The 10,865-nt window shown below is 41.5% G+C and overlaps 1 protein-coding gene across 1 annotated transcript; it reads left to right on the top strand.

The window, feature by feature from the left end:
• The first annotated feature begins 513 nt into the window (after window positions 1–513).
• hs2st1b (heparan sulfate 2-O-sulfotransferase 1b) lies at window positions 514–7,260 on the top strand. Its single transcript, XM_061825292.1, has 7 exons — window positions 514–1,091; window positions 1,761–2,014; window positions 3,924–4,009; window positions 4,070–4,208; window positions 4,295–4,392; window positions 5,419–5,576; window positions 6,319–7,260. Exons 1-7 carry the CDS (start codon window positions 968–970, stop codon window positions 6,543–6,545), a joined length of 1,086 nt encoding a protein of 361 aa, XP_061681276.1. The 5' UTR covers window positions 514–967; the 3' UTR covers window positions 6,546–7,260.
• The last annotated feature ends 3,605 nt before the right edge of the window (window positions 7,261–10,865 follow it).

Below are 10,865 nucleotides of genomic sequence, written 5' to 3'. Positions count from 1 at the left end.
TTTGTAATAGGTAAACTTTTTAAAAAGTAATTAATTACTAATCAATTAATAACTAATTAATAATTATCGACACTACCCGAGCTCGGATAAGCGGTAGAAGATGGAGGGATGGATGGACGTATCAGAAAATTAAGTATGAGTTTGTTTCAATGACGTAGAATATAATAGTAATAATAATAATAATACATCATATAATAATACAACAATAATATAATTATTCTACGCCATTGGTTTGTTTTTGTATCAGACGATTAAATATGAGTTTGTTTAAATGACGTAGAATATAATAGTGATGATAATAATAATATATAATATAATAATATAACAATGTAATTATTCTACACCATTGGTTTGTTTTTCTATCAGACAATTAGTTATAAGTTCGTTAAAATGACGCAGGATATAATATTAATAATGATCACGTCGTGTATAATCTAATAATATAAGAATAATGGAATTATTCTACGTCATCGTTTTGTTTTGCAAGCGTACCCCATCTCAAACGCCGGATCATCTTCCTGCATTTTTGCACGAAGAAGAGCGATCCGGAAATGACGTCTCACGCGCTACTTTCTGCTCCAAGCTAACATCTGCCCTGCAACGCCAAAACAATTGTTTACATCGCATTTAACTGCAGTTTCCTCGCGTTCGTACGCGCTTCACGTGTAACAATCAAATTTCGGTGGATTTTAAGATTCAGGCCGGGTCTAAAAAGGCTGTTTGTAAACTGAAATGTGAGCATGAAGTTGAGGCCAACATGACTAGCATGTAGCACGGAAGCTAACCAGTTCGACCCTACTTGAACTGCAGATTTGAGTCTCTAATCGTGGGGGCGGAATCCTTTTACTTTGATTTACGTGGTCAAAGTCAGCCAACACCCGACGGCTACTGTGTCGGCGAGCGGAGCGGGCCGAGGGTTGTTTCCCTTCCTTGCCCCGGCGGTGGTGATGCTCGTCGTGGATGCTTGATGGGGCTCTTCAGGGTCATGATGCCGCCCAAGTTGCAGCTTTTGGCCGTGCTGACCTTCGGCGTCACCGTGCTCTTCATCGAGAACCAGATCCAAAGACTGGAGGAGTCCAGAGCCAAGTTAGGTAAGATGAGCAGTAATGTGCGACCTTGTAAATCTAGATAAGGCTTTGGTTCCCCACAAAATATTCCAGTTTTCCCGGAGAAAAAGCTAATTAAATGATTCGGAACATTTTTTGTAATATTAAAAAAAAAAAGAAATATGGATCTACAGGGCATCTACTGTTTTTTTTTTTTTTTTTTTAATGATTCTTTACAAAAGGTAACCTTGTTTTTAAAAATCACACTATCCATATTAATTAGTGTGAGATGTTAAACTTAATCAGAGTTGCCTTTCAATGAATGTACTGTTCGATAGTGTTAAAATGACATTATATTGAGTATAATCAGTATTAAATGCTTTTATCGACAGACTGCAATCTCCTAAAGAATGTCTCTTGCTTCATTTTGTGTAGTATATCATAGATATAACTGCTTCCTCTGTAAACTGTGCCAGTGTATCTAATCAAGTGTCAAATGGCGTAACGGGTAAGGAAATAGGCGCCCACACATAAGGATTACATTGGGGATAAGTAATCATTTAACGTCCTTATGGTGGCCTACATGTCACCTGATGACGTAATCACGTTTAAAAGACTTAAAGGCAATTATTGTTAGAGTGTAAAAACACTGCCTGAGTGCAGTTCAATTTTTATCTTGAAAGTGGAATACGTCGCTGTGCGTTTATCCACCAGAGCGAGCGATGGCCAGACACGAGTTGTCCGAGGCGGAGCAGCAGCAGCAGCAGCAGCAGCAGCGTGGCGGCGAAGACGGCGGTCGCAACATCTCAGAGGAGGACGACGACACTGTGGTCATTTACAACCGGGTGCCCAAGACGGCCAGCACGTCCTTCACCAACATCGCCTACGACCTGTGCGCCAGGAACCGCTTCCACGTGTTGCACATCAACACCAGCAAGAATAACCCCGTCATGTCCCTGCAGGACCAGGTATGACCCGACGCCCTCCCGTCGTCTCTTGACTGATCTTCTGCTAATTATGTTTTTGTGCTCGGGCCAAAGTTGTATCTCGTATATAATAATTGCTTCGGTCCCATCTTGTGTCGTCTTTATGCAATTGCAAACCTTTTGGATGGGCGTTGACTCGCATATTGTCACTATTTGTCAATGGTGGGTGTTCACTCTCCAGGGAATGTTTTCATAAATATAAAGAAATGTTAACCACTGTATTGTACAACTAAAAGACAACACATAATTTGAAGACACCGAACAGATAAACAAAAATGTAAAGAAAAAAAAAAAAAAAGTGGTGTTCGAAAAAGCACTAATGAGACAACCGTAATTGGAACATATGCATAGTTTGCAAAAAGCAATACAAGAGGTGAAAAACGGCACCTGCTGGTATTTGGTTTTCGAGGAAACAGTGAGGGAAGAGAGCAAAAAATAACAATATCAGGAGATAACTCAACACCTTTAAGTACTTGATGGGACCAAGAGAAATCCAGCTGGCAAATAAACTCAGCAACTATCCGGCTGCTCCCGCTGCCATGTGAGGGTGGCGACCCCAAGTGGACAAACAGTGTTACCGACACGTTACGTGCAAATTTTTTTCCGTTTAATTAATAAAGCTAAAGCATTTCTAGCCAGGGAATCAGTGGGATAATCGTAGAATAGACAATTCTAAACGTATAGAGCTCGTGCACCTACGTCACCAAAGTCGCGTAACTGGCCGTATTGCCGGTCAAGCAGAGCATTGCTCAATGTCGAGACGTAACGAAAATACGTCTTAGAGCACGTTGCCCAGAGTTTTGTCTGATAACGTTAAACGTTAAGAACTCATTTTCCTCGCGGGCCACATTGTTGTTCTGGATTCCCCCAGAGGGCCGTTAATGGCTGTGAAGCAAAAATATTTAGTCATCTCATCATATTACATAATCAATTTATCAACTAGTTTTGGAATCAGAAATCATGGGGAATGTGTTTTTCAACTATTCACGTTTGGTAGCACAAAAAATGCTTGTAATATCGCAACTTTATCATTTATGATATATGACAATTTTAAATTTTGGTGCAGATTTTTACAAGAATCATGGAAATTGACACTCGAGATTTGGCTTTGCGGGCCACATGAAATCATGTGGTGGGCCAGCTCTGGCCCCCGGGCCTGGAGTTTGACACCTGTGATTTAGAAGGTGATAATAAACAAAAGTGCGTGGAAAAATGAAAGACACTTGGCATAGAGGACCCATATTTATTGCCGAAGTCGATGGTTCCGCTTGTCTTGGACAACTGGATCTACACACGTGTCTGGTGAGGAAGTTGTCGAGATTTACACAGAAAAGTTTGAAAGCGTAGAAAAGTCTGGATGCATACAAATACTTCGTTGCTGGATCTGTTCTCAATCAAGAATAAATCCCACACAGTGATGGAGCCACTCAGATTATTTCCAATACAAATACCAATATTTCAATAAATGACACCTGGCTTTACATAAACTCGCATTCATTAACTCTGATTTGGGGGTGGGGGGGATGACGGGTTGACAATGCGTTTACAAAAAAAAAAAAAAAAATACGACAGGGAGTCGTCTCCAACGTACACGGAAGCGTGTTGCGTCCACACGTTAAACTTTGGTAAACATCTCCGTGACACGTTTTTATTTAAATATGCATTGTTCTCCAATGAGTGCACTGCGTATTTGAAAAAAGAAAATAATCCGCTGGGATAGGCTTCAGTCCCCGTACACGGAAGCGTGTTGCGGCCACACGTTAACCTCCGTAAACATCACTGTGAGCGACGGAGCGGCAGAAAGCCAACTTGGCTTTCTAAAGCGGACAAGAGAATTGAAAGCGATGAGACAATGCGGCCAAGAAAAGTGACGTTTTTCTGTTGAACGTAGATGCGTTTTGTCCACAACGTCACCTCGTGGCGAGGAATGAAGCCGGCCTTCTACCACGGCCACGTGGCCTACCTGGACTTCTCCAAGTGAGAGCCGCCGTCGCCGGTGCCGACGCTCGGCACACCAGTAAAGCTGCTCGTGTTTAGGTACGGCATCGAGGCGAAGCCCCTGTACATCAACGTGGTGCGAGACCCCATCGAGCGCCTGGTGTCCTACTACTACTTCCTGCGCTTCGGAGACGACTACCGGCCGGGCCTGCGGCGGAGGAAGCAAGGTGACAAGAAGGTGTGCCTCGACGCATCTTGAAAGCTGCGCGGGAACGGTTTGAAAGCCTCAACGAACGTTTCCTTTTCCCGCTTTGCGTCCTTCAGACTTTCGACGAGTGCGTGGCGTCCGCCGGCTCCGACTGCGCCCCCGAGAAACTCTGGCTGCAGATTCCCTTCTTCTGTGGGCACCATTCTGAGTGCTGGTCAGAACAGACTCTTACTGGCTCTATTATAAACCATATTTCCCGTTGAAATGAAGCCAAATGCCATTACGTCCTTCCAATGACCTCTCCCCCAAAAAACAAAACGATCATTTGATTTTAACGACAAAAATAGCACTTTAGAATACGTACGCATCTACTGATGAGATCATTGAATTGAAAGAATTCCATTTTCTACAAATAACTTAAAGCAGGTTATGCTCCTCTTTGGCCACTTGGGAGCAGTATAACCAAGACAAAGACTGAACAATTTCTCAACTGACTTAGCAGGCTGCAGTAATATTAATTGTCCTTTGCAAAGGATAAAACGTATGTACCTGTAAAAATGGTTTCATTGTCCTAAGGGTTTTGCTCCACTTTTTCGCGTTCCAATATCCACTGCGTGAAGGGATATAAAGCCGCAATGTCCATGCTAGGTTTGTCAGCCGTCTTACGGTGGTTTGCACTGTTTGTTCGCGTGAAGCTTAACTGCCGCTCGTACGGAAGATTTGTATCGTGGTAGATACGTGCCACCGGGTTTTGAGTTTGAAATTCCGCAGAAAACAGGATTTGAGTTTGAAATGTAAAGTGATCACATTTGCAATAGTTGTATTTCAGTGTAACTTTTCAATGTTAACAATTCAACCGGATACAATTTGCTGTCTAAAGTTCACCGTCCGTGCCACCAGGTCAGAACCGAGCAGGCAGCCAATCGCAGTTACGCTTTATTAGTCACGTGACGTCACATACTACGAAAGCGTAACTGCCATTGGCTGGCTGTTTGGTTTTGGTTTTAGACAGCGAATTGCAGCAACGATTGAAAATGTGATCTCTTTACATTTCAAATTCAAATCCAGTTTTCTGTGGCATTTCAAATTCAAATCCTGGTGGCACTAATTTACTTCCATAGATTTGCAGAATTTTCCCAGTCGCCCTGACAGAAACGTGACTTGAGAAAAAAGCTCGACACGCACACGTCGATAGTTAAAAATAAAAGAATCGCTTGTGCGCATTTCATAAAATGTGCAGGAATGTGGGCAGTCGCTGGGCGCTGGAGCAGGCCAAGTACAACTTGGTCAACGAGTACTTGGTGGTGGGCGTGACCGAGGAGCTGGAGGACTTCGTCATGATCCTGGAGGCGACGCTGCCGCGCTTCTTCAAGGGCGCCACCGACCTCTACAAGACGGGTAAACTACCTCGCGGCCCACGGCTAAGGATGCATCTTGGAGTTTGGGTCCAAAAAAAAAACAAGAAAATACAGTGACACCTCGATTCTCGACCACAAAACGGTTCAAGAAGTGATTTGTTCGAAAACCAAGTCGATGTTTCCCGTTACAATGAATGGAAAAAAGAAATAATGCGTTCCAAGCCTAAAAAAATTGGGCTTTTTTAAAGCTTTTTTTTTTTTTTTTAGCTTTTCCTGATAATAAACTGCATAGTAGAAATACATTTGTAGTTTAAATACTTTATATAATAAAGTAATTTCTGAAATATATTTTTTGCTTCAAATGTACGCGAGGGTGGGTTCGAATTGACAATGACAAAACACGTCGTCGGTGGGTCAACTGCTTGCGCCGCGTGCGATGTTATTTCCGGGTTCTTTCGGCGACGTTGGAATTCTCAGCAAAGCGTGTTGTGGGTCAGCTGGTCTGGTTATCTACGGGTTTTGTCTGGGGCGTTCGAGTCCCGATTTTCGTTCGAAAACAGAAGCAAAAAAACGGAAACGGGGACGTTCGAGAACCGAGGCTTTACTGTAGTCGATTGACCCGCTGTCTGTTGAGCCGAAACCGGTAGTGTCGCGTGTCCTCCAGATGTGGCATCTGTAAAGCCGACGTTTACTCGGACCAATACAACCGTATGTCGCGGGACATGTTACTCCAGATGTGGCATCTGTAAAGAGGCCTGCATCTCCCGGCTGTGTCGCCCCAGGTAAGAAGTCGCACCTGCGCAAGACCACCGAGAAGAAGCTCCCCACCCGGGAGACGGTGGCCAAGCTGCAGCAGTCCAAGATCTGGAAGCTGGAGAACGAGTTCTACGAGTTTGCGCTGGAGCAGTTCCAGTTTGCGCGCGCGCACGCCGTCCGGGAGAAGGACGGCGAGCTCCTGGTGCTGCCGCAGAGCTTCTTCTATGAGAAGATCTACCCCAAAACCACCTGAGCCCACGTTGGGGAGGGAGGACCAACACACACATGCTGGATTCCAACGTTGTTTACAGGTAATAGTGTCGCCTTTTATTATGCTGGGACAAAACTGGACTGCGAACCCGGGGGGGAGACTTTTCGAGTCACCGAGCACCTTTCAAGGAACTGACAAACTCATCAGATGTGATGATGAGATATGTTTTATACGCTACATTTCCAGAGCTTGTTTACAGAAGCACAGGTCGGAGGCGGCGGCGGAAATCTGTACGGACCAAATATCAGCGGAGTAAGCTCGCACAGAACCGCACGCACGTCTCAACGGTGAATTGCACAAATGTGCGTATTGGGACACGGTTCTTTAGCTGGTGTGGCAACTGTAAAATCATTTGGCCTATTTTCATGAGCGATTTTTGAGAAGTCCGATGTCTCCAATACATGACCGTCGTCCGACGTCCACCTTAGAGGAATTTTTGGGAGCGTGACCACGCAAGTGTTTAGTCCAGGGTCGTACAACTCGTAGTGCCTTTTTAAGAGGATTGTTATCATTATTATTGTCACACTTGCGCGGCGCGCTAAGCTTTCCATTTTTTTTTTTGTATTCATCACGTCCGCTTCCATTTCAGACATAAACGTCTTCACTTGAAATGCTATCTTTGAAATTTTTATTGTGCTGCAATATTTAGCAAACTGGAGGAGCACTCTTGTCTTTAGACCGAGACCAAGGAAGGGGGGGGGGGGGGGAATATATATATATATATATATATATAATATATATATATATATATATATATATATATAATTGCTGGAGGGAGGGAAAAAAAAATTACAAGACAAAAAGTAGTATTCTGTATTCCCCATTAAAAATGTAAGCTATTTTAGAGAAAACATTGTATAATTTTGAGAGAGAAATTCAGAATATAAAGAGAATTCCTGATTAGTTTTCCTCAGAATAAGTCATGATGAAAAAACATAGCATATTTTCAGAATTTGAGAAAAAATATATAATTTTGGGAAGGAGGAAAAAATGTGAATAATTTTTGCTGGATTTTTGTTATGTTGTCTCGGGAAAAAAATGATTCAAAAAGGTAATTTTTCATGGAAAGAATTCCTCAACTTAAAAGATTTTTTTTTTCATTATTTCCTCAACAAGTAATATGTTGGAGAGGGAGTGATTAGTATATTGTTGAGGGGTAACAAGTCATAAACTCAGTAAAAATAAAAAAAGAATATTCTAGGAAATGTGATTGTAATATTACATGTCAAAATAAGTACTGTATTTTTTAAGTAGAATTTCAGAATATAAAGAAAATTCCTGATTAGTTTTTCTGAGGATAAGTCATGATGAAAAACAGCACATTTTCAGAATTTGAGAAAAAAATAATTTTGGGAAGGAGGAAAAAATGTGAATAATTTTTGCTGGATTTTTGTTATATTGTCTCGGAAAAAAATGATTCAAAAAGGTAATTTTTCATGGAAAGAATTCCTAAACTTAAAAGATTTTTTTTTCCATTATTTCCTTAACAAGTAATATGTTGGAGAGGGAGTGATTAGTATATTTTTGAGGGGTAACAAGTCATATACTCTTAAAAAAAAAAAAAAAGAATATTCTAGGAAATATGATTGTAATATTACAAGTCAAAATAAGTACTGTATTTTTTAGGGAGAGTTGCTCATTCTTAGATGAAAAAAATCAGACCATGAGAAGCAAAAAAATGGATGGATCTTTTAAAGAAAAATTAACTGGGGAAAAAACAATAAAAATTCTTTATAAAAGTTGCATATTTCCGAGTATGTACAGTATTTCATAGGGGGGGGGGAAGTCAACACCTCTGGAGAATTCATATTTTTTTTATCGAGGGAAAAGGCATAATATTTGAAGAAACTGTGTGAAATGAAGTAGCTACATTTCAGAGGACAAACTATTATTTAGAGGGGGGGTGCCATATTTAAAAAAAAGCTTGTAATATTTGAAAAATGTTGCCTTGGGGGGGAAAACGTCTGAAAGAGTATGCTTTTGAGAAAAAATATTTTTTGTGAGAAAAAATCTTCACAAGTGTGATGCCGGATCTTATCTAGGAAAAAAGTTGCAATATTACAAAACAGTTCACACATTCTCTTTATTTGTGTTTTTGTTCAAGGACTATGGCGACATTTTTCAAAATAGAAAAACATTCTTCTCTTCAAAACGTGCAAATGTATTTTTGTAACATTTCATCTTTTTCATTTCTGGAATATATGACTTCATTTTTACAAGATGACATCCTCATCATTGCATAATTTCCCGGCCCCCTCCCCCTCCACCCCCGCCTGGTGCGGCCCTAATAGCCCTTTGTCATTCGCCGCAAATATTACCTGCACGTCGGTCATCAGCGCGCACTCGACCGGCGAAAAACCTCCCGACGCCTCCCACCAGACGATCGGCAAAAGTCCGCCGGCGAGAAAAGTGTCCGCTCCAGCAGTCCGAAGCGCCCATTCGCCGCTCTGAGGCTGCAAAGTCTGGACCGTGTCGGGGGGGGGTGGGGGGGGACTCAATTAAACTTTCCGCCGCAGGCGTATCGGAACATTGTTTCATTAAGCAGACGAATGCAGCCTGATAATTACTCCGTCTCAATTAGAGGGAAAAACTATTGATTGTGGCTGATGAGCTTGAAGGTTAATTAGGAACACAACAGTCGCTAGCAATTCAATCTTTGGTTTCAAGGCTTGTTCGGTCCACGGCAAGCTACTCTCTGCTTCCGTTCAAAAAAAGCCCAAAGTATTTTTGTTAGCCTTTTTTTGCACATCAGTCACTACAGTGTGCACTTAGTTGTTCAAAAGCTTTTACTAGAGTGGAGAGGTCTTCAAAAGCTATTTTTCTTTGTGTCTTTTCATCAGTCAGCGACTACGGCGTGGACGTCTTCAAAAGTCGTTCTTTAGAGCTCTTGCCGACCCGTTTGTGCTGTTGCTTGTCACAACAGTCGAGACAGATATTCAAAGTTATCATTCCATGGAATACCATCTGAAAAGACCGGAAAAGGTCGAGTGGGAATTAGTTTTGTCAATCTCAAATTACCAAGAAGTATTTATAATGCCAAGTTGGCTCATTTGAGAACAAAATTACAGGGAGTCGTCTCCAACGTACACGGAAGCGTGTTGCGGCCACATGTTAAACTTTAGTAAACCTCTCCCTGACAGATTTTTTTTTTTTTTTTTTAATATGCATTTTTCTCAAATGAGTCCAATGCGTAATTAAAAATAGAGAATAAACCGTCGGTCACACAGGTTAACGTGTGGCCGCAGCACGCTTCCGCGTACGGGTGCTGAAGCCTATCCCAGCGGTCTATTTTCTTTTTTTAATACGCATTGGACTCATTTGAGAGCAATGTATATTTAAAAAAAAAAAAAGACAGGGAGTCGTCTCCAACGTACACGGAAGCGTGTTGCGGCCACATGTTAAACTTTAGTAAACCTCTCCCTGACAGATTTTTTTTTTTTTTTTTTAATATGCATTTTTCTCAAATGAGTCCAATGCGTAATTAAAAATAGAGAATAAACCGTCGGTCACACAGGTTAACGTGTGGCCGCAGCACGCTTCCGCGTACGGGTGCTGAAGCCTATCCCAGCGGTCTATTTTCTTTTTTTAAATACGCATTGGACTCATTTGAGAGCAATGTATATTTAAAAAAAAAAAAAGACAGGGAGTCGTCTCCAACGTACACGGAAGCGTGTTGCGGCCACATGTTAAACTTTAGTAAACCTCTCCCTGACAGATTTTTTTTTTTTTTTTTTAATATGCATTTTTCTCAAATGAGTCCAATGCGTAATTAAAAATAGAGAATAAACCGTCGGTCACACAGGTTAACGTGTGGCCGCAGCACGCTTCCGCGTACGGGTGCTGAAGCCTATCCCAGCGGTCTATTTTCTTTTTTTAAATACGCATTGGACTCATTTGAGAGCAATGTATATTTAAAAAAAAAAAAAAAAAAAACATCTGTCACGGAGAGGTATACCGAAGGTTGTGTGGCCACAATACGCTTCCGAGTACGAGGAGCTGACTCACTCTCTTTTTTTTTTTTTTTTTTTTTCCCCCAATCATAGGGAATGAATGCGAATTTGTGCAAAACCAGGCATCATTTATTTAAATATTGGTATTTGTATTGAAAAAATCTGAGTGGCTCCATTTATTTATGATTCGTGATTGAGAACAGATCCAGCAACGAAGTATTTGTATGCGTCCAGACTTTTCACAACTTTGGTATCAAGACTGGCGTGTCCACTGTAGCGGGCACGTGATTTTTCCGTTTATAGGCGGAATTCCATCTTTTTAAATTGCATAGATAAAAAAAATATATATATA

The sequence above is a fragment of the Syngnathoides biaculeatus genome, chromosome 7 (genome assembly GCF_019802595.1).
Source record: "Syngnathoides biaculeatus isolate LvHL_M chromosome 7, ASM1980259v1, whole genome shotgun sequence".
Classification (NCBI taxonomy): domain Eukaryota; kingdom Metazoa; phylum Chordata; class Actinopteri; order Syngnathiformes; family Syngnathidae; genus Syngnathoides; species Syngnathoides biaculeatus.
This window is presented reverse-complemented; position numbering and strand designations above follow the sequence as displayed.